This window comes from Poecilia reticulata, chromosome 2, assembly GCF_904066995.2.
Source record: "Poecilia reticulata chromosome 2, P_reticulata-male-v2, whole genome shotgun sequence".
In the NCBI taxonomy this organism is placed as follows: Eukaryota; Metazoa; Chordata; class Actinopteri; order Cyprinodontiformes; family Poeciliidae; genus Poecilia; species Poecilia reticulata.
Window position 1 is genome coordinate 26,220,176 of NC_088831.1, and position 26,964 is coordinate 26,247,139.

General features: G+C 38.3%; 4 protein-coding genes across 8 annotated transcripts; 3 read left to right on the top strand and 1 right to left on the bottom strand.

The window, feature by feature from the left end:
- The first annotated feature begins 1,633 nt into the window (after positions 1–1,633).
- On the top strand, positions 1,634–3,799 carry txndc9 (thioredoxin domain containing 9). Its single transcript, XM_008434519.3, has 4 exons — positions 1,634–1,849; positions 2,231–2,349; positions 2,867–3,121; positions 3,221–3,799. The coding sequence occupies exons 1-4, from the start codon at positions 1,679–1,681 to the stop codon at positions 3,333–3,335; spliced, it is 660 nt and encodes a 219-aa protein (XP_008432741.1). The 5' UTR covers positions 1,634–1,678; the 3' UTR covers positions 3,336–3,799.
- A 1,135-nt stretch (positions 3,800–4,934) lies between these two features.
- mrpl30 (mitochondrial ribosomal protein L30) lies at positions 4,935–7,033 on the bottom strand. The gene is made up of 5 exons (XM_008434531.3): positions 6,723–7,033; positions 6,058–6,144; positions 5,726–5,872; positions 5,382–5,455; positions 4,935–5,135 (listed from the first exon to the last, which is right to left on the bottom strand). Exons 1-5 carry the CDS (start codon positions 6,762–6,764, stop codon positions 5,003–5,005), a joined length of 483 nt encoding a protein of 160 aa, XP_008432753.2. The 5' UTR covers positions 6,765–7,033; the 3' UTR covers positions 4,935–5,002.
- A 165-nt stretch (positions 7,034–7,198) lies between these two features.
- mitd1 (MIT, microtubule interacting and transport, domain containing 1) lies at positions 7,199–10,104 on the top strand. 2 transcript variants are annotated; one of them, XM_008434552.3, is made up of 7 exons: positions 7,199–7,503; positions 7,578–7,679; positions 8,220–8,356; positions 9,078–9,164; positions 9,250–9,362; positions 9,510–9,570; positions 9,656–10,104. In XM_008434552.3, exons 1-7 carry the CDS (start codon positions 7,359–7,361, stop codon positions 9,749–9,751), a joined length of 741 nt encoding a protein of 246 aa, XP_008432774.1. In that variant the 5' UTR covers positions 7,199–7,358; the 3' UTR covers positions 9,752–10,104. The 2 variants fall into 2 exon arrangements, with proteins under 2 accessions (XP_008432774.1, XP_008432765.1); XM_008434543.3 differs by having other exon boundaries at positions 7,200–7,503; positions 9,247–9,362.
- A 1,243-nt stretch (positions 10,105–11,347) lies between these two features.
- On the top strand, positions 11,348–26,863 carry cracdla (cracd like a). Of its 4 annotated transcripts, none has more exons than XM_081601921.1 (10): positions 11,348–13,032; positions 15,773–15,831; positions 15,965–16,109; positions 16,202–16,334; positions 16,418–16,561; positions 19,450–19,707; positions 19,779–21,600; positions 22,763–23,691; positions 23,902–24,019; positions 25,738–26,863. In XM_081601921.1, the coding sequence occupies exons 2-10, from the start codon at positions 15,783–15,785 to the stop codon at positions 25,926–25,928; spliced, it is 3,789 nt and encodes a 1,262-aa protein (XP_081458047.1). In that variant the 5' UTR covers positions 11,348–13,032; positions 15,773–15,782; the 3' UTR covers positions 25,929–26,863. The 4 variants fall into 4 exon arrangements, with proteins under 4 accessions (XP_081458047.1, XP_081458049.1, XP_008432782.2 ...); XM_081601923.1 differs by having other exon boundaries at positions 11,919–13,032; positions 19,803–21,600; positions 22,757–23,691; XM_008434560.3 differs by having other exon boundaries at positions 11,921–13,032; positions 22,757–23,691.
- The last annotated feature ends 101 nt before the right edge of the window (positions 26,864–26,964 follow it).

Sequence of the window (26,964 nt, forward strand, 5' to 3'; positions counted from 1 at the left end):
AGAGGCAAAAATCACTGATATTGGAGGGGGTGATGAAATAGTTTCAATAGTTTCATTTGTGTGATAGAATGGCCCAGTCAAAGACCTAAATCCAATTTAAAAAATATTTTTCTCCTCCTCACTTTAAAGTGAACGACTCTTTTTGTTGGTTTATAATGGAAAACAGTGGAAAGACACATTGGCATTCATGGTTGTAATGTGACACAATGTAAAAATCTATGTAATTGATGCTTTTTAATAATTGACTAAAGTTGTTACAATTAAAATTCTGGTCTAAAAATATATATTTTTAGGCACATGCACAAGTTCTGGTATGCATTTGTATAACGTACATCTCAAAAAACTAGAATATTGTGAAATATTTTTCGTTATTTTTTGTAACTAAAAATATTTAAATTTTTTTTGTTACAAAAAATTTAATATTTTTTGTAACTCATTTCAGAAGGTAAAACTAATTCAGTTCATCGATTCATTACACACAATTAAATTTTTACTTTATTTCTTGTACATTTGATGACTCTGACTTACAGATAATGTGAAAAACCCAAAATCCACTAACACGGAAAATTTACTTCAAAAATGTACTTTATTTTGTAAGATACCCGGAAGAAATAATGTCAAACAGGCCTAATCTGACGTCATATCCAGTGTGGCAGTTTCGCGCATTAACTGAAGTATCTACCGGCATTTCTTTCTGGTACTGTTTTACTTTATTTTAGTTGTTATCTTGTAAATGTCTACTGTAATTGAACAGGTTGCTGATGACAATAATGTTGTTCTTAATTCTACCATTTTTAAAATTTATAATACTTTTATATGTAGAAGGTACCGACAGCGTTAGCCTGCTAGCTAGCATAATAAGCCAAAGTAACGTAAATTCTGGTATTTCTTTTTTATTTCTGATGGCTGACTGTAAGTAGTTGGTCCATCCTGATATATTTACTCATAATCATGTGCGGAGATGAGCACATCACCGTAACATAGACTTTATAAACTGTAGTCGGTGAAAACAAGGCGTGCCCTGTTGTTACCATGGCTTTTGTTAGCTGCAGGTGTTTGAGATCAACTGGTTTTCAGAATAGCTGACTTTGAAAGATGCAAACATTTTTATGTATTTCTTGACCTGCGCAGAGGAATACTATTAAGACGACGTTTGAGCAAGGCCTTTAATATATTTAATGCGTGCGATGTTTGTGCTAACAGATTGACAAGTGTGTTTTTAATTAACCGCTCAGTTGATTTAAATTTAAAAGTAAAATAAGTGTTGCTCATCGTTTGTGTTAGACCGAAGTACTCATCCTGAAATAATGCATATAAGAACTGTTTGGCTACACAACAGCTCTGCCAGGTCTCGGTTCCACACCATGACTGTCTGTATTTTTCACAACTGGAAATGTTTTAAACATTGGAACTTATAAGAAAATTTAAAAGTGTAGGGGCTTTCTTTTCTTTCTTTCAACCAGCTGATTGGTTGGGAAGAGGTCAGTTCTCCTCCAGTTGCTTTCCTGCGAAACTTTTTTTTTTTATCCTGGAAACCCGGAACTATATTTAAGAAGTGCAACCTCATATCAAATTGGGTTTTTGCAAAGTGTTTAAATCACACAATACTGTACATTGTTGCCATGTCTCGGTTTCCACAACATGTTTTCTTCCTCCTCAGATTTTGACACAGGCAGCCATGGCCATTCCCGTTGAGATCATAAGCAAGGTGATAGAGCAAACGGCTAAGGTGGTAGACGAGCAGGTGGAGGCGCAGCTGAGCAAGCTGAATGAAATGGACGACGACGATCTTGAGAGGCTGAAGGAGAGACGATTGGAGGCGCTTAAAAAAGCACAGAAGCAAAAGCAAGTAAGTGTGAGACGTCACCCACCTGGATAGGAAACTGGAGGCGCTTTAAAAACACTCAGAAACAGACACAGGTGACTGGAAGGTTGTATAAACTGCATGAAAGGCGCCTATGTTTCAAGTTTAGATGGTCAGATTATCAGTAGAAATCAACGCAATAGATTTAACTTGGTGAGGGATTTTATTATAATCTGGTGAAGAAAAATGAAAATAAATGACAATTTCTAAATAAAGTTTGATAGGGAACCCTAAAGGCATCTTTAAAAATACATGCATTGAGAAGAGGAGCAGTTATCTTCCAGAGAAAATAATACTGGGGGATCATTGCACTTAGAAATAACAAACTTTTAATATTTTCCTTGTTCTGAATTTTCTACTTTGAAGGAGTGGCTGTCCAAAGGCCATGGCGAGTACAGAGAAATCTCCAGTGAGAAAGACTTTTTTGGCGAAGTAAAGGAGAGCAAGAATGTTGTCTGCCACTTTTACAGAAATTCAACCTACAGGTAACTGCACAGCATTTTGCAAACATTTGGTTTTAATATTTTAGTTTAGCTTTAATTTATAGCCACAGTTTTTCTTATAGTTGTTGCAGGGAATCTAAGCTACTTTTAAAGATGTCAGTGTTGAGTCAAGCAATGTCATTGGCCATCTAAAATACAGTCGGTTTCATAATTTGAAAATGCAATAAATTATATGTGAGACATTAATTCTAACTTTTTAGGGAACTAAAAACTGCACTTGTGACATTTTGTTTTTACTATTTTAGGATTAATGTTAATTAAAATAATCAATGTGGAAAATCTAGCAGTTTATTCCACTTGGAAAAAGGAAAGATCAATTCCAATGTGTCACTGATGAACTAAAACACTAGTTTATTTCTAAAACTAAAGAAATAAACTGCAAATCTACAAAAAAAACCAAAAACAGTTTATTTTATTCTCAGATGCAAAATCCATCGATTTATTCTTGCTGTGCAGGTGAGAACATTGTTACTTTTGCCATTTTGTATTTTTCTTGTAGATGTAAGATCCTGGACAAACACCTGGCTCTCTTGGCAAAGAAGCACGTTGAAACCAAGTTCATCAAGCTGAACGTAGAAAAGGCCCCGTTTTTGACAGAGAGGCTGCGCATCAAAGTTATTCCTACACTGGCTTTGCTTTTAGATGGGAAGACAAAGGATTATGTAGTGGGCTTTACAGATCTGGGCAACACAGACGAGTTTTCCACCGAGATGCTTGAATGGAGACTCGGATGCTCAGATGTGATTAACTACAGGTAAGACCTGCAGAACAATCACTCCTCCATCTGTGGGATTCCACAAAGGAAGAAGTGCACATTCATTTTAACATCCGCCTTCTTGTTTGGTTTTTGTAGCGGCAACCTGATGGAGCCGCCGACAGGAACACAAAAGTCTGGCTCAAAGATCACAAAAGTGGACAAGAAAAGTATCAGAGGGCGAGGTTACGACTCCGACTCCGAGGACGACTGAAACGCTTTGATGTGGCTGGTTTTGTCTGTCGGGGCTACCTCACTGTTATTTCCAGCAGACAGCCCTCTTTCATTGTTTTTGTTTTCATCACCTGCTCATTCAATTTTACAACTTGCCTGATCTGTGATTTTCATCTTTTATTTAATGGAATGTTATGTTTTATATTTAGATTAGTCAAGATGTTGTATATGACTAACTTGGACATAACATAATAATTTAGTCATCCTGAGCAAAGGAATCGCAGATGTGATTCACTAATTTAACACTTTAAGCCTTCTTTTTGATTCAGACTTGTTCGTTTCATTGCATTTTTATCAAGCGTTGCGTTAGAACAGAGCCTGTGATGCATGTGGGTGCCAAGATCAGATGTATTCAGTTTTTAGCATCAGAATACATTTATACATGACCATGTAGCAAAGAGTTTGACTTAATAAATACTGATGTAATAAAAAGCAGTGAAAGAATTTCACTTTCCTCCTGTGATTGTTTCCATTGTTTACAGTCGGGGTCCCAACGATGTTAATTGACAGGGTGGAGATGGAAAAAACTGATTTATTTTGAATCGATTTATTTCGATTATATTAAACTGATTTATTTTTTCCAAGGCACTCTTTTGAGTGCCTTGGAAAAAATATTCATACATCAGAGATGTTTTTTGCATTTTTTGTCATGTTTCCAGCACATTTTTACATATGACAGATGGCTGTCCTGTCAGCTGTACCAACCACATTGTATGATTCCTGGAGCCTTTGACACGTGTTTGTAAGGGCTTCACAACGTTCTGCAAAACTATTAATTTACCTTGACTTTCAAAATTCAAAATGTTTCATGCTACAACCACAAATTTCTGCGTATTTTACTAGGATTTTATATGATGGAACTATTTTTAGTAATACAAATTATTTTTGGCTTGCATATTTTTTTTTTCCAACCTTTCAAATCTCAACATTGTAGAACCATGTTTTTATGCAGCAAGCAGCAAGCATTTTTGAGATACAAATCAGTTTTTCCTAAAAAGTAAAGAAATGTAAACATTTTTCCATGGCTGCCACTGCCATGTACCAATGCAGGGATGCAGTTTGTTCTATTGCAAAGTGCAATAGAAGTGCAAATGTGATTTCTTTATGGATTTATCTGAATAGTTAAGTATTTAAACAATAGCCTGGTTCTCTCGATGGACCTAAGAAGGCTGGATTTCCAGGACATGTTCAACAGTCAGGATGTTCTGGATCTCTGTTCTCTACCAGGCTGTGACTGAGCAGCTGTATTTACAGTGAAATAAGATATTTACACACAGCGCAACTCTCATAGCTTTTCCCTCCCTGACATAACATTGAACACATTGGAGTCAACACAAAGGGCACATTTATACTCTGATCATTAAGACGGGTATTGGTTTCCTCCTATGCCAAGTTTTACCTGCATTGGTTTATTATACTTTTAATTATTGAAACAAACTTTTCAATCATTTAGACTTTAGATACACCAACTTGGTTATTTGTTAAGCTAGGTTTGCTGAAGGATTTCAAACTAATCCGATCACTACAAAATATTTCATTAAGCTCAAAAGACACTTTAGAAGAGAACAAGACTGGAATCTACTTTTTTAGATTTCTTCCTATTTATTTATCAACAGCTTAAATTCGAGCAAACATCACAGAGCAGAACTAAGACTCAATAGCCTTGTGGTCGACAGGTTGGAGAAGGCGACGCACAATCAGCTCTCCCTTGCTGTTGATGTACGTGTCGGCCATGTCGTCCTCAGAAGGGAGACCATGTGGGGTTTTCAGCGGCTGTACCCTTCATGCAACAGGAAAACGTAACAGGTGGGGGACGGGTCACAATCATACAGTTATATACCCTATGTATATGTGATGAATGTGACAGAAGACTTAATAAATCATTTTTTTTGAAGTGATCCGGCTCTACAAATCATTCCTTGCATGACAATCTGTAGTAATCTTCATGGTCATATTTTTTTTAAATGCCTGCTTTGATTTTGTTACTTTATTATTTAAAGCACTTTGCATTGTATAGTAATCTTACCTTATAAGATGCTTGATAATTTTCAGTTGGTTGTTTACTGAGGGTGTGTTTTTATGGATTACAGGTTTGTGGGCCTGACAGGAAGACAAACAGAGAGCAAGGTTAATATGTTGTCTATGCATTATACACAGTGCCATTTATATTTATGAAAGTTTAAGTGTTAGGTTGACAAACACTGTGTGCTTATCTTATTATTAAACACTTATTCTGCCAGCTGCTAGTAATAAATAGTTTATGAGCTTCTATTGACGGGTAGACATAAAGTTCAGGTAGCACACGTGGATCAAGACCTGACTGAATATCTCCCAGCTCTTGCTGCTCCTTTTAGATGACATTAATAGTACCGTTTGAAGTCCAAAGTATTTCACGATGTTCTTCTCCCAGTATGGCCTCCGCATCGCACTTTTGACCCGGGTCACTATGTGCAGTTTGTGAGGTTGCTCTGGATTGCCTCCATACTTCTCGTGCTCTTTTGATCTCTCTTCAAAAATCTGTCAAACGGGTACAAACTTTTAATTTCTCATCACAGACAAGGCAAGCGAGATACAGTAGGTTCCTTATTTTTACACTCCTTCGTAGCATTGACAATGAAATGAATCGTACTCCATAAAATGTTGAAAATAAATATAAAACGTGACAATGTGGGAACATTGAGTATTTTTTTCTTGATTCTCACCGTCTCTGGGATTCTTGATTTGGAAAATTTGCTGCGTGCGGGCACAAACCAAGCACAAGGTGATAAAACTGTGGCGTCTGTCAATGCCTGCAACATCAGAAGAAACAGAGACTGTATTGTAGCACTGTGAGCCAGGAGGGTGGTCCCTTTTCTGATGCAGAAAAATCTGTGAAACTTTGACAATACGAAAAGTTTCTGCTACATCAGATTGCTCTTCCATATCCCATATCTGTTCCCTTGCTGCATGTGTTTTCTCGGAGACTCCACAATGCAATACTAAATGATTTGATGATTTTTAAAAGATCCGACGTCTCAGAATGTGCACGAATAATTTTCTTCCTGTACTGTTGGTCCTTTTATCTCTTCACTGTTATATTTCTTTGCAGATTTGGTCGCTTCTAGCTGAACAACAGCTAAGAAATGTCTCCAAGAAAATGTATCCATATGATTAATAAATAATTATGACTAGTAAAAGTAATATTTTGTACGAGTCAAACAGCCCAAATAGAGGTTAGAACCATCAATTGTATAGCATCTTTGAACAAATAATAAAAAATAAAATTGAACTTTGCGCTAAAATATTCTATATATATATATATAAACTAATGTAATGTGGTATCAAACCCTAGCCCACGAATATCTACTACACATACTAAAATACTTACCTTACTTGTGAGAAAGCTGAAACTGCGGCAAATGCCTGACATACTGAATTTGTGAGGCACAACCTGCTACTCAGACGCAAAAACGCCAAGGTTACAGCGCTGCTAATGGCTAAATATAAGAAAGGCTAACCTTATGTCGCAATTAAATTAACAGCCGAATGTCTAACAATATCCACTAAATTCACCACCAAATCCTCTGTTCAAAAAAAAAAAATAACATTATACCTCGAAACAAACTAAACACTTTTTACTTAGTTTTACTTGCGCGAAGCTAACCGGAAACGTGACTGAGTTACATCTAAACCGTACCGGTTGGAAAACACTCCTTCCTTCATTTATTTATTTTAAAATAAAACTTTATTACTGGTCCAAAATGTACATTTAAAAGTTTAAGAATTATATTTAGATAAATAAACATTTTTTATAAGTATTTTCAAAACTTAGTTTCATCTGCATATCTGTAATTAACAAATGAGCCATCACCTTTTCCTGGGGAATTATTTTTCAGGAGCTCTTAGATAGCTTTCAACTTCTAGGAGAGTTCCACCAATTTTTAGAATATTTTCTGTTACAAATGAAGCACGAACCAGCGATAACATAAAAATAAATATTAAAAGGTGAAAAACATAAAGGAAAATGACAGAGAACCACGTGTCCGGGATGGAGGCTTCGGCCGTGTCAGTCCTGAAACGAGCCGTGGAGCTGGACCACAGCGGCCGCTTACAAGAGTCTCTGGTCTGCTACCAGGAGGGGATCCAGCTGCTCATAGATGTGCTGAAAGGTATCTTATTGTTCCTGATGTAAACATTAACATTCACAACTCTAAACTCACATGTTTCCTTCCGGTTTTAACAGCTTTGAAAGATGACTCAAAGAGAGGACACTACAGGGAGAAGATCAAGGGCTACATGGACAGAGCAGAGCAAATCAAATCTCATGTTAACCAGATGAAAGAAGGTACTGCCATCAAACACAGGACTTCCAGAGCTCTCCATGCCTCTTCAACATAGTTACATTTCCTCCTTTTGCATGTATAACGAATTTTCCTAGGTTCTAAAGCAGTTGTGTGATAACATTTCCATGTTCAGAGGAAGGAGTGAACGAGGTTCTGTGAGATGTCCAAAGTTCTGGATATTGTTTTATAACCTAATCCTGCTTTGAACCTCTCCATAACCTTTTTTCTAACCTGCCTGCTGTGTTTATTAGTGTTTTGGATACTGTTTGTTCTCTAATGTTCTCTTAACAAACTTCTGACATTTTTCCAGAACAGTTGGATTTATGCTGAGATTTACTTTTACACACAGGGCTGAATACAAATTATTCCTATTACTTAAATAAACAAAACAAAACTTATATATATACTTTTTATTACACTTCACAATAATGCACCCCTTTTTGTTTGCTTATCACATAAAATTATTGTAAAATATCTTACTATTTTTGGTTGTAGTGACACAAAATGTGGAAAAATGTAAATATTTTTTCTCGTCCTAACAGATGGGAAATATCACGAGCAGATAAAGATCTCGGAGGATGCCACAGGCTACAGCTACGAGGTTCTGTTTAAACCATACATTAGCAGCGCTCTCTCTGAGATTTGGGTGGAGGATCCATACATACGTCATACCCACCAGGTGTGATCCCTGTTTTTTCCTTTTTTATTTATTATTGTATGTTTTCTTTCTGCTAGATTCATTCATATTAGGCTTTGCTCAAAGATGGCAGCGGCTACTTGTGTCTGTATTCTGATAATTAGGGATCTGCTGTGATTCAATTGAATTTTTTCTTGTATTTTGCCACAAAATTTCAAGGAAACAAGAGTTGGTATATTGCCATGCGTGCAGATTCTGCATTGAAATTGTATTTTTGCCCTCCTCTTTCTTTCCCTTTTCTGCCTGCATTGGATCCATGTTCTTAGAGATTGAGAGTAAGCTAACAAAAAATGGTGAGGATGTTGTAAAATAAAATAAAAAAGGAAGATGGAGAAAAGAGTTATCAAAATGTGGTTTAAAAAAATATGTATTTCATAATATGAGATTTTGATTTTTACTCAGGAACGATGTACCAAAATTAAGGTTGATTTTTTTCTTATAATTTTTTTTTTTTGCTTTAGTGTTCAATTTATTCTAATATTCCTTAAAAGTCCTGTTTTTAAAGAAAACATTTTTCTGAAAATTGATTTCCGTACACAACTATGAATGCTTTTATGAACACCTTTTATTGTTATCTTTAACTCATGTGAATCATATTTAACCTTTGAGTTAAACTTCATGCAGTTTACTAGTTCGAAGTCTCATCTCAGCACAAACGTGCTTAATTGATGCTAATTAAACCCGTACGTCTCCTCTGTACCAGTTGTACAACTTCCTGCGGTTCTGTGAGATGTTGCTAAAATCGTGCGGCAAGGTGACAAAGATCAACCTCCTCACATCCCAGGATGAAGTAGGTTACCTAAATAATGAGCTGACGTTGTGTCAAGCAGTCGCAGATGTTAATGATTCTGATGGGGGTTTTTTTTGTCCAGCAGGGTGATAACACCCAGCAGAGCAGCGCTCTGTCCGAGCTGAGGGACAGTCTGGGAGGTCACGGGGTCACTCTGGATGTTCAGTACTCCTCCACCATCCATGACAGGGAGATCAGGTGTGTCTCTTACCTACATGTTTTTTTTTGTGTTTTTTTTTATCGTTTGGTTTCAGTTTACAACTATGTGCAACAATGTTTTTTTTTTTGTTTTGTTTTTTTCTTGTGTTCAAAATGAGGAATTAATACTCTGGTAACTGCTTATAGGTTTGACAACGGTTGGATTATAAAAATCGGACGAGGGTTGGATTACTTTAAGAAGCCCAAGGTGAGACTGCAGCTTCATATTCTGAGTAATCGTCGTTTTATTCTGTTATCTGTGGATGTTCAGTTCTGATTGTTGTGTCCAACAGGGCCGATTCTCTATCGGATATTGTGACTACGACCTCAGATACTGCCAAGAGACTTCAGTTGACATTTTCCACACCAAACACACAAAAACTCTATGATACTCCTCCTGCTCAAAAGAACATTTTCCTCCAACTTCAGAGATTGACCTCACAAACTAAGCCGAAACACATCTGCAATGATTTTAATTTTGCCTTAACATACATCTTCTCCCGCTGGGTTTTTCTTGCACTGGTATGTCATGGCCAAAGTTGACGGGACTATTGAAACTTTCTTTACTTTAAGGAGTTCTTTTGAACACCCTCCTCTCTTTTTGCACCTGTACATTTCTTCTGTAACTATGGTCATATTTATTAAGGATGCTTTTATGAATCTTGTATGAATGTGTGATGGCATAAACTGTTAAGATGCTTTAATACATTTTCTGAAAATGATTAAAATGTGCTTTTACTGATCTGTAAATGCATCACTGTTGTTTTTGTGGTTAAGCAATATGAATGAAAAGCTATCTTTAATTCATAAAGCCTTGATAATAACAGCATGAAGGATATTAGATAAAAATGGGATCTTTTAAAAATATATTAATATTTGAAAAAAATTCCTACATAAATAAATCTTTTTAGTCAGAGAGACCTGGACAGAACGGAGAAAGAATGAAACAAATAAGAGATATAAACATTAATTTGCAATAAAATAATCTTAACTGGAGTTGGGGTTAATTTAAAAAAAATGTCTCTTTGCTGAATTTCAAGAGGTATTTGATCAGTTTACATACATTTCAGGATTTTGTAGAATTATATTTTTGGCTCACGCAGGTTCACCTCTGAAACACAAAACTTGTCTCTTTCCTTAATGGTATTGGGGTTGAACATTTGCATAGGTTTTGAACAGATGAATGTGGCAGCTTCAGGTTTGTTGTCCAAGGATGAATCAGACTGGCTCTTTTTCGTTAAAATCTGAAAATGGCTAATTTACCAAAAAGAAAATGAATAAAATCTTGTTTAAATAAGTTGTGAAAAGCGGTTTACACGTGCATTAAACCACAACACGTCTCTCTTAAAATGCACATTAAAAAAAATTTCACAAATATGTTAGGAACTAAATTTTATAGTTGTAGGAAAAGACATATTTTTATGCCTTTACATCCGAGGCAACAAATGTGGTATAAATGGCTAAGCATTGGTTTATTTTTTGTTGATACAACCTGAAGCTTATCTTAACGCACACTGACACCAGCTGTTCAACTGATTTTGACCATATTGTATTACCAGGCTGAGTGCTGCGTCGCACAAATTAAGCTATAATATGTGCTAAGAAATCCCATCCTTGTTTACAAGCTTGATTTCTGTTCCATTATTGTCACATTTGTTTTTTTTTGTTTGTTAGTTTTTTTGTTTTTTGGGGGTGGGGGGAAATTCAGTTAAATGGGGTTAAACTGACAGGGATGATGGAATGAAAGGCTGCGATTATGTGGCACTCATGCACTCATAAAAAACTGACAAAATTACTAACAACGTATTAAAACAACTAACAAGAAGATTTTACATATTTGCTTACTGAATCCCTCTTATAAAAACAGGTAATGATGCTGTGATTCAGCCGGTATCACCAGTCAACATGATGAAGTAAAAAGAAAATTTCGTACAAATAATGTCAGCTCATTATTTATTTTTTTTCCCCCTTTTTTAAAGGGAAAATAAAAATCTAAATGTTCATGGGAAACCCTTTGCTTAACTGAAGGGTGACTCTCATGGGTTCACACAGCTCTGTGATCGGATTATCTATCAGCCTTAATCTCGATATGCACAGTCCTCATCTGGGTTCAGAGATGAAGAAATTATAATCCGTGAGGAAACCTCCTGAACAAGAGACAATCACATGCAGTAAATAAGGTCACTTTCCCTCTGTTTCTCTACAGCAGGGAGGGAAAGAGTTCAGCTCATGTTCTGATGATCTCACTGGAGCGAAAATAATGTAGATACTCTACAATCACATTATGTACAGGTCACAAAATGCAGCCATGCATATTGGTCTTTATGTTTAAACCAGAGAGAAATCCACAAGTGGACATATTCTTCCTGCTCCTCTCCATTTATGCATTATTTGTAATGAATGTAGTCATTATTTTCCCACTCTCTCTCTGTGTTTTTGCTTCTCTGTTGTCACTGCGGCTTCATCCTTCGCAGAGCTGTTGCTAGTTTTTGTTTCCTGCCAAAATACTCGCTGTTGTGCTTCAGTCCTTTTCAGCGACTGCTTTGTGTCCTTTCTACCAGTCGTATCTGATGGCTGCTCACACTGAGCCTGGTTCTGGTTCTGTTGCAGGTTTCTTCCTCTTAAGAAGGAGTTGTTCCTCTCCACTGTCGCCACATGCTTTCTCAGGATGAAGGCTTGGAAGAAAGTCAATGACTCTACTCAGTTAGCAAATACATATTTACTAACTGGTATTAAATAATCACTATGTTTTGCACCATTGAATTAGATTGGATCTTGGATTGCTGTGGATCTGATAGATTTGAACCTAATCGTTACCGAGCTCAGTTCTGTGTAACTGGATACGAAATGGACCCGCTGTCTTGCAAAGAGTTTATAGTGTTTTGTAAATTGACGCTGTAAATAAACAAAACTTCAAACGAACTTTTTATTTCGATATTTTAGCATTTCTAAAGCCATTCTAAGCCATTTCATTTCACTCACATGGACCAATGTCTATACAGTATAGCTTCTGCCTTCTTTTTAACACAATAAAAGTATGTGTCAAAAAAGTTAATGCCTTTAAAAAGACAAAATTTAACCTTAGAAATGACTGAGAATATAAGACAACTAAATTATGACTGACAGTTTGAATTTGTCAATTTGTTTGTTTTTTTTGTCCCAGACTTCCCCCCTGCATCCATCTGGGAGAGGGAATGACCTAGTGTGGTCTATAAACAATCTCATGAGCCATGATTCCTGTGTGCATGCCCTCCTTCCAACTGGACTGGAGCTTTATTTTTTCCCTCTACTCTCATTTCTGGGCCTAAAAATCAGGTTAGCGTTTTATAAGGAGCTTAGCGCAGAGGGCCACAGTGTGCCACTAATGTAATAGAGTATCCCTCCCTCTCCCTCTCTCACATCTCGCACACACATTCTCATCTGTCCTCTTTTCTCTTAGTGCATTTGCTTATCCTGTCATGCAGTGACCTTCTCCCTCTGTCCATTCTTCTGCCAGCCTGTTTTTTTTTTTTTTTCCCCACTTTTCTTCGCTCCTTTGCCTCTGCTTCAGCAGATGTGGATGATGTCAGCCTGAGGGTTAAACATTAGGTCTGTCACACGGCCGAGAACTCCGACTGGAGACGAGGACAAACAGGAGGGAGGGAAGCCGCGCCGCTGGTTTGGCCGTTTGGTGAGTTTCGGACTGCGCGGAGAGGGAATGTTTGTGTTTTTCCAGGTGAAATTCTTGGAAGTGTCATGTTTTTGAATGAAATACTCCGATGAAGCTCCGTCTGTGGATTACTCTGCTGCTCTGAAATCTTACTAGAATCTCTCTGCATTGTCAATAATCCACCAGATTATCCTCTTTTTCTCTAGATGCTGTTGTTTGGCTCTGTAAATATCACAACTTCAGTTCATGTCGATTTAATTTTTAGCCTAAAAGCACAAGAAAAAAATTATACTTTAGGGTTACTCTCCTCCCCACCCCTCCTCATTTGTCACATGGTTATCATGTGCTTGTATCCTTTTAAGAAGGTGTGCTCCATTAGACAACAAGGTGCAGTATGGACTTTGCATGTTTGCCTATAACCTGATCTATCTTGTGTTATCAGTCAGGCAAGCAAGATTACGCCCTGTTGACTCCTTGACGACTGAGGCACAACAGCATGAAACACAGACAGTGGCTGCAGCTCACAAAACACCAGAGCAATATTACAGTACAAAAATATACAAAACGCAGCAAGAAGACTGGTCTAAATCCTCCCAACCTGGAAGAGCTGGGAAGATGTAGAATCTCTTCTAGAATGGCTTTAGTGTTCATAAAATTCTATTTCACTCTTGCTAAACTGTGTACTGCTTGTCACTTTATATCCACAAACTTAAATGTATTTTTATTGGGATTTTATGCAACAGAGCAACACAAAGCAAAAAGCATTTTTAAAAGATTTACACAGGTATAAAATCAAAAAAGTGTGGTGTGCATTTGTAGTCATCCACCATTTGTGTTGGTATCCCTAGAAACAATATAATGCAACAAATGGCCTTCAGAAGTCACCTAGTCAGGTACACAGACTCCACCTGTGTGTAACATAATCCCAACATGAAACCAACCACTGACTGAAGGCCTCAGACGTTTGTTGGGGGAACAATAGTGAACAAACAGCAACATGAAGACCAGCAGAACGGCCATGGACGGGGTTTCGGAGACGATTAAAGCAGGGTTAGGATCTGAAACAATGTCTCGGAGGGTTGAAACACGTCAGTGTTCGACCCATCACCAAAAAGTTAAAAGTGTTTGGCACAACTACCAAGACATGGTCGCCCTTGTAAACTGACAGCAAAATAAGCAAAATAAATATGACTTTCTCTTGAGAGAAAGTCATAAAAAAGTTGTTTGGCGTAAAACACTGTCAACAAATTCACTTTGCTCATCAACCTGAGTGCAGCATCCCCACAATAAGACATAGTGTGGTGGTGGCAGCATCATGATGTGGGGTTGCTTTTCTTCATATGGGTCAGATGAGCTGTTAAGAAAACTGGATGGTTGAGTGCAGCATCCCCACAATAAGACATAGTGTGGTGGTGGCAGCATCATGATGTGGGGTTGCTTTTCTTCATATGGGTCAGATGAGCTGTTAAGAAAACCTGAGCTGGAGGTCAACCATCCTCCTGGATATATTGGCCCTAAACATACATCTACCGTATTTTCCTCACTATAAGGCGGTGCACCTTCAATGGATGGCCTATTTTAAAACTTTTTTCATATAAGGCACACTGCATACAATAGACGCTTAAGTTTGGGTTGCCAATTTGTTCCATACTCTATTATTACACATTCACATTAGTAAAGAAGTGGTCCCCGAGTGCTTTATATAGTAGGCTGCCCCAGTAGTTGTTTCACTCACGGTGTTGGTGTTGCGCTATTGTACCCAACTGCTTTCAGGGTAATACAGACCAACCGACACGCTGCCGCTGCAGTTTCTGTCTCTCTTCCCCCCTCCCCTCCGCCCCCCCTGGCTTTAAATGTATTATCAAACTTTATTAACAAACCAGCGTTCTGACAACTATCCCAGCATGCACCGCGCACTTCTTCTTCTACGGGGAAAATGAAGTCGGCGGCTGCTTACCGTAGTTGCTAGACCTGTTGTGGCTCAATATTGGTCCATATATAAGGCGCACCGGATTATAAGGCGCACAGTCGGCGCCTTTTGAGGAAATTAAAGGTTTTTAGGTGAGCCTTATAGTGCGGAAAATACGGTACTATGCTTCTTTACATCGATCAATAACATAAGAGCTGAACAAAATACGTTCAAGTTTTTTGTTATAAGGTGACAAAACGTAGAAGAGTAGAAGGTTTATGAATATGCAGAAGTGTTTTTTTCACTACTTCCATCGAATAATCTTAATCAATACATTTCAGGGATTATTGGATTGTTGCAATATTCACTACTGACCAAATAAAATTCTGAACAAGGCTACAAAATAAGAATTAAAGCCATTGCAGAAAATCATTTAAGAAGCGATGCATCTGAACACGACTGCGTTGATTCATTAGAATGTTGTAACAATGCTTAATTGGTAATTATTATGCTAAAAAGACCAGCTGGATAATAATTTAAATTAACTCTTCTTAATAATGATTGCATTTTGCTGATCAGGGCAAGATGCTGCCCACCGCTGCCTGCTTTTCAGTGAAGGTTTTTTCTGCTCCTGATAATCAGCCCTGTAATAAACCTTTGAACCATATGTCTGTATTTATGCTTGAGAACAAAGAGCACACCACTGCTATGTTCATATCATTTTAAATGTCCTCCACCATGGGAGAGCAGCCCGCAAACATGGTATGCCTAGAGTTTTTGTCGAGGCAGGTGCTTTTTGTAAATGCCTCCTTCTCATAATAACCCATTTTTGTCCTTTTTCGTATGTTAAAGGATCGAACAGATGGAGTCGTTCTTAGGAGACAATGAAGAAGGCACAGAGGACGTCACAAGTAAGATTATCTCTTGCAGGAAATTGTTAAATTTGAAGTGAATTTAAAAAAAAAAAGACAAAATCAAGTGAGTTTGGAGATGTGATAGAATTTGTTCTGCAGCCTGAATCTCCCTCTTTTTTACCCCTTGCAGAACGAAAAAGCTCCAAAATCAAGTTTCTGAAAAGCCGTTTCTTCAGGAGGACTAAGAAGACGGGTGCAGAGGCAGATGCCAAGCTCAGCCAGTCAGCTAGTGACATAACCGCTGGAAAAGGACTCGGTTCAGATGAAGATTTAGCGTGAGTGTACAGCTGACAAAAAAGCTTTGCAAATAGTACATCTAATTTCACATCCTTATTCCCCTCAATCTTCTATTCTCTGTCATTAAAAGCTCTCAGGGTACAATGGGCTCCCGAGCGTTTTCCCACGAAAGCATCTTTCTGGACGATCAGGTCCTTTCAGACCCTGACCCAGTCAGGGTTTCATCTCAGGAGAATGTTCACAGCAAAATCAAATCTCTGCAGGTACGGCTTCTTGTTCTCTTTAGAGGAATTTAAGGCAAGAGCAAACACATTTAACAGCAGCATCCCGTGCTTTGCTGCTGCAGATGAAGCTCCAGCTGCAGAATATGCATTTTGGGCCACCGCCGATGGTTCTGCCAATCAGGAGTCCAGAGGAAACGGCTCAGCAGTCGGAGGACTTTACTTTCCACGGCTCTAATGAAAACTCAGGAGAGGGAACCCTCACAAAGGTAATTCAGTATCTCATTTTTGCTTCACCAAGGCGTAGACGGAATAAATAAAAGCACAAAATACAAGAGTCCCAATGGAAGATTGGAAGAAAAATCTGTTTCATACTAAATTTTATATTTATTTTACAAACACAATGTGTTTTATGGATGAGGGGGTAATTGATTGGATAGAAAATAGCAACAAATTTAGTTTAAGTCACTGTTATGCATCGTTAAACCACATTTATAGTCCCTCCTCTGTATTATAAGCAGGTCAATAATCAAAATAAGAAAAACGTGTCAGGATAAGATATAATTCAGAACTTTCCCACATATTGTATGGAAGCATAGTGCTGTCAACCAGGCTACAGAGAAAAAGAGCAATATTAAGTTATAAGAACCTTTATGATCGTAACAATGTACTTGTCATGTTTGTGCAAAATGCATATAATGTTATACCAAAAAACATTCAGATTCTTACCATGTAACTATAACATTCACATTGTTAATGTGCAAATGTCAAAAAGATACATTTTTTTAATATGTTTTCTTGTTGAAACATAAAACCTTCTACGTTCAGTTGCTGCCTCTAGACACAGTCAAGAGTCAAGATGCCACATTTCTTTTTTCTCAACCCTGTTTGGGTCCAGATTCTCTGTAAATGTTTCATACCACTCTGAGAGACAACATAACCTGTCTGAAGGCAGTTCATCTGGTGTGGTATGTATTAATGGAGAAATGCTGCCACCTCAGTCAAAACAGACTCATTCTTCCTCCTGTGTTTTAAGTTCCTTATCAGTGTATGAATAATTATCACAGTACTGTACACAATGTTGAACAACAACATAATCTCTTCATGGCTCAATCCAAGCATGAAATACAACTTAATCGGTCCCTGCTGATGAGGTATTTTCTAATTCGCTAATCTATCCCATCATAATTTAATTATGTTGTAAGGTAAACGTACATTATATTCAAACACAAAAATGCATTACTGTTTATTAAAACATCATACCAACATAGTTTTCATGTTTGTAGTATATTTTTTACTACTAGATAATGTTTGTAATTTAAGAATGTAAAAGGTTTTTGTTATAATGTCGTAAATATGTATATTCTAATAACGTGACATATTGTTCAGACGATTTTAGTATATTGTACAAACATGTACTATTTCATTTCCCTTTGGGATCAATGAAGTAGTTTTGAATTTTCATGAAAAATATTTTGCTAGAATTTGAAACTAAGAATTTGAAAAACACAGGTTGAATTTGTATTCTGCCCCATTTACTGTTGTACCCTAAACAAAATCACCTGCCTTCAGAATTTTCCCAATTAAACAAACGGAGTTGAAAAGTGTGGTATTTAATCGAGCAACCACTGCACATGAACCTGAAAATAACATTCCCAGGAATGGGAATGAGGATAGACTTGCGAGTGGTAGCATCATGCTTTGGAATGCTTTTTTTTGTTTGTTTGTTTTAGCTGGGATAGGGAAGATAGTCAGAGTTGGTAGGTAAATGAAGCTGAATGAATAAAAAGTCCTGGGTGAAAACCGTGTAGAGGCTGTAAAACTTATGAGACTGGGCTGGAGCAGAAGCCAGGGCTACATGACAATGGTCTACATCAGTGGTCCCCAAACTACGGCTCGCCTCCACATTTGGTCCGCCCCCGGAACAATACCAGAGAGCATTCAGATTTTTTTTCATATGCCGTATTTTCCGGACTATAAGGCGCTTATATGTGGATTTTTCTTCAACCACCAGGGGGCTCTTTAGCAGGAAGTGAATCATTGGAAGTCAAAATTGGAAATAAAAGAAGAAAGCGCCCATTAGGTTTTATAGGGAATTGAAATTTGAGAATGTTGTTGATCAGTTAAATAGCATTGAGGGGAAAAAGAAGATTTTTTGTTTTTGTTTAATAATACTGGGATCATTATGAGAATTTGAGGTATAGATATTAGGATCCAGTAGATGGCAGTAGTGCAACAATAATGGATGCAAGCTGCCGTTGAAATCTAAGGAAAAAGAAAGCGCCCATTTTCATTTAGCACATGCTAGTAGCAACACGGAGGATCAGCACTTTTACTGTTACAGTTACCATTCGGAAACTACCGTAATCAGTTCAGTTAAATCTAATCTTGGCAACTTTTTCTTTTTCAACTGTAATAAACGTGATATTCAATTGACCTGTTATGACTCAAATTTTGGGTGTCCGACCCCCTCTGCTGCTGCTGCATCGTTGTAGAAAACCTGGAGCGGCAGAGATATCTGCGGTTTAGATGTGTATATTTGCTGGTTTTTAAAAAAAAAAAAAAAAAAAACACTTTGGGGTTGTGGCTTGTAGTCCGGAAAATACGGACTATAATCCTTCCTGGATTTTTCTGTGAAGAACCCAGATAATGTTATTTGACTGTGCTTTCTGGAAAACAATACATTTTTACATTTAGGCACTCCTGCAATCGTCACACTTTTTCTGTTACAAACTGACTCTGGCTCGCCACCAGAGAAGGAAAAAGTTATGTGGCCCTCACAGGAAAAAGTTTGGGGACCCATGGTCTACATCAAGTGAACTGCTTAGTCTGGGTCGAGACCTGAATCCAATAGAGAATCCAGGCTAACACTTGAAAAGTACTGTACACAAATGTTTTTCCTAGAAGTCTTAATGAGCTTGACAAAACTGGCTCTGGACAATGGGTTATTCAGTGTTATTCTTTTGATATGCAGTGCAAAATTTGCAGCCGTAGTTGCAAGGAAATGTTCTAAAAGCATTTCCTTGTGAGTTGAACACAAGTTGAGGTTTGAAGTTTGAATAAGAAAAGTATCAATTCATGGATATATATATTTTTTTCAAATCACTGTAATCATTGATGTATTTTAAAGCGTGACCTCTTGCCTTTTTCTTTTCAGTCAACATCTCAGCCGACTTCTCCTCCAGTCTCGCCCATCTCAAAATGGGCTCAAACAAGATCTCCGTCCCAAATTCCTTCCCATCACTTTTCTGTTTCTGGACCCAACTATTCATCACCAGCTACAGCTGAGGCTCCGGTAGACTTCAGCACACCAGCCAAATTAAACACCTCCCTAGATACATCTGCTTTACGCCACAGGATGTCCATCAAACCTAAAAACCAGAGGGCCAGTTCGAAGAGAAAACCATCTCCTAGGGTGAGAATCCACATCTATCCTCACAAACACAGCACTAAATATATTTTACAGGGCTTTTTTTCTCTTTTTAGATTGAATCTGGGTCTCCTTTACAGGACCTGAAAGTCCGTGACCGATTTGAGCGTGTTCAGGAACAAGAAAAGGAGGTTGTTGCTCAGGAGGGAGAAACAGTGGAGACAGACAAAGGACAGGCCAATCTTTCCCAGCTTTCTCCACTAACATTTGAAGAATTGTCACCAGTTTCATCTGAGGTTGCGTCCAAATTACCGAGTCAGGACAATGCTCTTCCTGAGACCAAAACCTTTCCAATTCTTCGAGTGAAGCCTCCAGGGCAGTTGGACGCTTTGCCCACTAAACGGCCACACTCGTCCTACATCGATTCAGACATCAAGGAGAAAAAGGAATCGGATTTGGAGAGGCAAGTAACATCCCAAAACAAGAGAAATGCCTTTTTTGCCAGCATGACTGAATTGTCCTCTGAGCAGCTCTCGCCATTCAGCTCGTGGTTGACATCCAGGTCACCTCTTACTCAGCAGCAGCAGCCTAAAAAGGATGAGGACATCTCAACAAGAATAAAGAGACAATCATCAGGATCTGACTCCTTTCGTTTGTCTGGAAACTGGGATGAAGAAAGACCTCGATCAGGCAGTTTCACAGGACTCCCGGAAAAGTCTAAACCCAGGACCAAATCATTTGGGGTAGCTGAAGAGAAAATTGGAAAAGAAAGAGATGAACTAAAGAATTTAACAAGATCCTTGGAAAAACCTGAAGCCAGGTCTAGATCATTTGAGGGAAAAGAAGAGAAAATCAAATTAGAAAAGGAGGAAGTCAAAAGTTTAACAGGAGCCTTTGAAAAACCTGAAGCCAAGAAAAGCTTGGCTACAGAGAAAATCAGAAGAGAAAAGGAGGAAGTTAAACATTTCACGGGATTCCCGGAAAAACCCGAAGCCAAGACTAGGGAATTTCGGGGAACAGAAGAGAAAATCACAAGAGAAAGAGAGGATTTAAAGAGTGGCACTGGATTATTTGAGAAACCTGAAACCAGAACTAGATCATTTGAGGGAACAGAAGAGAAAATATCAAAAGAAAAGGAGGAAGCTAAAAATTTTACAGGATTCCTCGAAGATCCTGAAGCCAAGACCAGATCATTTGGGGGAACAGAAGAGAAAATCACTAAAGAAAAGGAGGAAGTTAAAAGTTTTACAGGATGGCGGGAAAAATCTGAAGCCAAAAGTAGACCGTTTTGGGGAACTGAAGAGAAAAACACAAGCGAAATAAAGGAACTTAAAAATGTTTCAGGATTCCTGGAAAAACACAAAGCCAAGATTAGATCATTTGGGGGAGCAGAAGAAAAAATCACAAAAGAAAAGGAGGAAGATAAACATTTTACAGAGTTCCTGGAAAAATCTGAAGCCAAGACCAGACCATTTGGGGGAACAGAAGAGAAAACCACAAGAGAAAGGGAGGAAGTTAAAAGTTTACAGCCTAAAGGAAGCCCCTTTGCTGCAGACAGATCCAAGGGCTCGTCTCTTCCACAGGAAAGAAATCTCAGCTATAAAAAAGTAGAAGCAGTGACAACAGCCAGAAGCTCACCATTAGACACGTATGTCGCAGAGGTAGTGCGGGTGGACAGTACTCCGGAGGTAGTGGATGAGGCTGTGGAAGCAAAGGAGCTTCCGGAGGATGAAACAAGGACACCGTTTGGTGTAAAGCTTCGCTCCACATCGCGCTCATTCAAGTTCCGCTCTGACACAGCTTCTCAACGCCATTCAGCGATGCTGCTGTCCGATGACCAAGATGTCGACACAAAGAAAAGACAGAAAATGGTTGACGGCTCCAGTCAAATATCTGAAAAGACACTAGTAAACACAAGCAGCTCCCCCAGATCACCAGGTGAGTCTGTCACAACTGTTGTTTTTATCACTTTTACAAAACTGGACATCTCCCATAATCAGATATGAATAAAAATTATAGGGAAAATTTGATTTTCTCAGACTCTCTGGTGCTCTTCAAAGTGGGAATGATGGGAAAGCATTCTATTGAAGCAAGGCAGATGTGCTTTGATCGTCATAAGTCAGGAAATGACTGTAAGAAAGTAGCGACTGGCCTGAACTCATCTACTGATACATTTAGAGCGATAAAAAAGTAGAAAAAGAACTATCACACAAGACTGTGACATTTGAGGTAATGGAGATGAAAAGAAATTCAAAGGCTGAGTTTTAGAGAACTGGAGCAAAAGTTTGGGGTCTCCAAATATTAGAAAAGCTATTCAAGTGGCAACTGATGTCAAATATATGACGTTTACTAAACTTAACTGAGACTTAGTCAGATGGTACTAAGACTGAGAATAAGCTTTTCAATCTGGCATATAGCAAAGGATGAGCATATAAACAGGCACCTCAAGCCCAGTGCTAAATATAGTGGAAGATTTGTGTCGTTTGTTTTTATTTTTTTTGTTGTTTTGGAAAACTTATTGGAGCACATGGCATCATTTAATTTTTGAAACACCGGGGACATTCTAGTGCCCTCTTCCAGAAAAGTTCAAATGAATCGTCATTGAGTCTCTCAATAGGGCAATGACCCAAAACATATTGGCAAATTAACAAAGACCTATAAGGTAACCTGAGGAGAAGAGTTTTATTGAGGACCCAAAACACTGCATAATGTTTAGACTGTCCAAAGACGAATGCCCACCAGTTATTTTAAGGCTTCTGTTCCATTTTCACCCTTAATAGGTTTCTAAAAGAAAAACATATAAAACTGCACTGACAGAAAAAATAAGGATAACATTTGCAGTTCGATAAGATAAAACACTATTTTAGTGCAGATTACAGACCCTGCATGTATTGTAATGTGTTTTTACTACTTTTGCATAATTTTAGTACCCTAGTTAAACATTGCGTGCTGTGCAGCTGTGTCTTCATAGCAAGGTCCCACATTGTAAATAATCAATCCAGAAAGATAAGGCTTCTTGTAATCACACAGGAACTTTGCACTCACTAAAAAACCACTTGGCTAACATGTCTAACAGAGTTGTCTCACTCCTCAGATCCAGCTCCTTTTGGTGTTACCCTTCCAGTCAGGCGCAATGCTTCACTTGAAGAAAGTTCTCAAACCACTCCTGTAGAAGTCCAAACAACTTCCATACACCTAGGGGAATCTGAAACTGCCCCCCAGGAGACTCAGCCTAACCCACAAGCATTCCCCTCCGATGTGTCCTGGGTGAGTTTGGCCATGGAAAAGACCAAGAGTCTCCAACATCTTTTGACCAGCAGATTTCAAAGAGATTTTACTGGGACACAAACTGGAGCTCGGCCTAAAAGCCAAGAAGAGACAATCATCGGACCTCAGGTGCAGAACCAGACAGTAAAGGTTCAACAGAGCACACCACCGCTATCATCAGACAAAATCAAAGAAGAATCCGTTCAAAGCAGTGGCCAAGAGCAAGCTGTCAAACCCTCGGCACCAGCATCGCAAAAGAAGACGCCGCCGCTAACTCAGTTTGAGTCATGCAGTTCTAGAGACTCTCCAATCCCTAGACAAATGAGCCACTGCCAGACGCAGCCTAACAGAGCTCAATCAGACGCTCAGGCCATCCCAAGAACAACCCACTCTCCATCACCCTCATCTCCTCTAATAGGCAACACGTCTCCATTTACATTTACACGAAGGAACGCACCCCAGTTGCTTGCACAGCCTTACCAATCCTCTCCCCAGCAGCAAACCTGCTGGACCAGTCAAGGTCTCCAACCTGCCACTCAGCTCAAACATGTACCTTCAGCTCTGGAGTCAGAACCTGCAGTCACATCAGCTGCAGCTCCTACTCTTGACTTTGCCTTGGAAAGAAGAGAAAAAGAATCCAGTGTCCCGAAAGAGAGTCCATCTCTCGTAAGCAAGCGGGTACTTTGGACTGGATCAGCGGCCGACAGGTTTGCCTTCATGGAGAAACGGGCAGAGTGGACAACGCCACCATTGCTAAAGGAGGTTAGTTGGTGCTGTATCTCTCTTGTGGAACTGTTAGTAAAGCTATTTTGACACAACTTGATACTTAAATCAGACAGTTATGCAGAATAAATTATTTTGATTCAAAAGTTATATTTGGTGCTGAACTAATATGTCATTTTATCTGAATAGTAAAAATAAGCCTTTGCTCATTTCCTGAGAAGTGAACAAATAATTTTGTACCTTTCTCAGGTGGAACAGAAGAAATATCAAGCACAAATGCAGACCTCAAGTGACACTGACACTCTGGCTTATCTTTTCCCTCTAAGCAAAGATACAGTGGAAATTAGACAAGTGGCAAACTCAGCAGGTATGTTGGCACACATTTGTCATTACATTACAGTACCACTTCAACATTTACACACCCTGCTGTCACATTGCATCCACAACATACCAACACAAAGCATAGAATAATCAGTAAAATGATACATGGTTTCAGATATGTTTACAAAAGGTTCTACGTCTGTATTTAGCCTCCCTGGTGTCAGAACGTTGTAATCACCTTTACTTCTCTATTCCTCTTTGCAGCATAACCTAAGTTCAATCAGATGATATGAAGAGTGTCTGAATATTAACCTTTCAGTGTTGTCACAGATTTCAGGTTGGATTTAAGTTTAGACTTTGACTCGACCATTTAAGCACACGAATGAATCTTGATCTAAACCACTGGTTCCAGGACATTTTGTGCCACCTCACAAAATACTAGATTTTCCAGACGCCACAGTACTGTCGAGGCATTTTAAAGCAGTCATTGGAGTTTTTTCTGTTTAGTATTTGTCATATAAAAGTAAAAGCATTCATATTCATTTGCACTTCGTGTTTTTAAGTAGAACTTTGAAAGAAAAAACCCTTAAAGTGAGAATTTCAAGCATGAAAATTGGTGGAGGTTTCTCACCAAACCCAACCTTAAAATTCAATAGAGCTGCCATGTTTCAGTGGAGAGAACACAAATGTATTTATATTAGTTTGCATTGTTGATTGTTGGCATAGCAAAAACATGTTTAAGTTGGGTTTGACGTTATTTTCTGACTCACATTTTAAATTCAGAACTAAGCGGAATGCAGCACGTCAAGATTCACTGTTATCTTGCTTTCTCCATTGGGATTCTCGAACCACTTTAAACTTGTCCTTTGCTTCACATATGTCTTCAGATTTTTCAATTTCAATTTGTGGATTTAAAAGGGGCTGCACAGTGGTGCAGTTGGTAGAGCTGTTGCCTTGCAGCAAGCAGGTTCTGGGTTCAATTCCCAGCCTGGGGTCTTTCTGCATGGAGTTTGCATGTTCTCCCTGTGCATGAGTGGGTTCTCTCCAAGTACTGCAGCTTCCTCCCACAGTCCAAAAACATGACTGTCAGGTTAATTGGCCTCTCCAAATTGTCCCTAGGTGTGCATGCATAGTAGTTTGTCCTGTCTGTCTCTGTGTTGCCCTGCAACAGACTGGCGACCTGTCCAGGGTGGACCCTGCCTCTTGCCTGGAACATTAGCTGGAGATAGGCACCAGCACCTCCTGACACCACTAAGGGACAAGGGTGTATAGAAAATGGATGGATGGATTTAAAAGGAAGATCACAAACAAATGGAAATCCATCTACATGATCCACAAAACATTTTTTTACTGTGCTTGATGTAATTTGGCATAGAGCTGTTTGAAGTAAAGATCAATGTGCTTGAACGACTTATTGTATTCGATTATTTGAACTTATATACTCTAAAATGACAAAGTATCCCCACAGGATGACACAATTACCACCATGTTTCACTGAAGGGAAAGGTGCTCAAGAGTATGAGCAGTGGTACTTTAGTGCCAAACACAGGGTTTGAATTTAGAGTAATAAAGTTCGATTTTGGTCCTATCTGACCAGAAGATCCCCATGTTTGCTGTGTCCCAAACATTGCAAATAGTTTTCAGTTTAAATGTGCAAAATGTAGACAGATTTGAGGCACTGTGAGTTTATAGATGCTGCTTCCCTAATATTGACAGTGGCAAGCTGAGCTGTGATGTATGGTTTTCCCTCTCTGCATTGTGTAGAATCCAGCCCGTCCAGGGTTATAGAAAAGCCTCGTGAGGACAAATGGACCCGGAAAAATGTGGAGTTACCCTCTTCCCCGTCTTCTTTACGCACTCATTCATCAGCGCTGCATTCTGACAGCAGCCAGCCGTCCTGGATGGAGCTGGCTAAGAGGAAGTCAATGGCATGGAGCGATAAGAGCATGGACTAAGAGGGGAATCTGAGAGATTTACGGGTTCTGGAAACAAGAATGAGTACTGGTTTGAATAAGAGAATAAGATAAAGGTCGAGTAAAGCTGCCTGGAGGGTGTTGATCAGATGTGATGGAAAAATTTTACACTGTTTTTAAGTAATCATAAAGTTTTATTGTTTTAGGAACAGAAAGAGAGGCTCAATAAATTAATTTCATTATGATCCCACTTCATAAAAAAATGTTTGTGAATCGTTATTAATTATATTAGACATTTTATTACTGTAAAATGTTTATGATAAGCAAACAAAGAAATAAATTTTATTAGATTATTTTGTTGAGCATTTTATTTGCAAAGAGCTGATCAAAAATAAATAAAAGTTATTGGTTTCTCTAATTTTATGTCGAGAAATTTGACTAGCAGCACCATCTACAGGCAAGGATACAGCGGTCTACCTGAAAGAGAACTTCATTTTCTTATCCTATTTATAGACCTTTATTTGAAGTAAGAAAACTAAACATAAATAAGAAAAAGTGAAGATGGTTAAAATCTATTTCATTGCTTTATTTTGAAGCTCCAGGCATTCTGAGCAGATTCTCCCATGATGTCTTTCTTTGACATTTAATACTAAAAAGGCTGATGAGAATCTTAAGATACAAACTTCACCATGGTCAGTTAAGATTTTACATGGTATAAAACAATCTGTCTTTCTCATACTTTACATCTCTGATAAACAATGTGGTTGTGATTAATAGACATTTTAATTATTCATTATTAATCAGCCCTTTGCATAATACAGCAGCAGATTTTATAAATTGTATGAGGGAAAGGATATAAAAATTGTCTTTTTTTTAATGTATATTTTAAATTTGTTACTTAAAGTGCTTACCACAAACATGCCTCTTGTGCAGCATAAAAACATTACGAGTATATTAAATGACATTTTGATGTGTAACTTTACTTTATTTGCTTTGATAATGAATAATGTAGTACAGCAAAATCTTACAAGACAGCCATGTTCATGTTGTTTCACCTAGGACAAGTCAAAATGTGTGC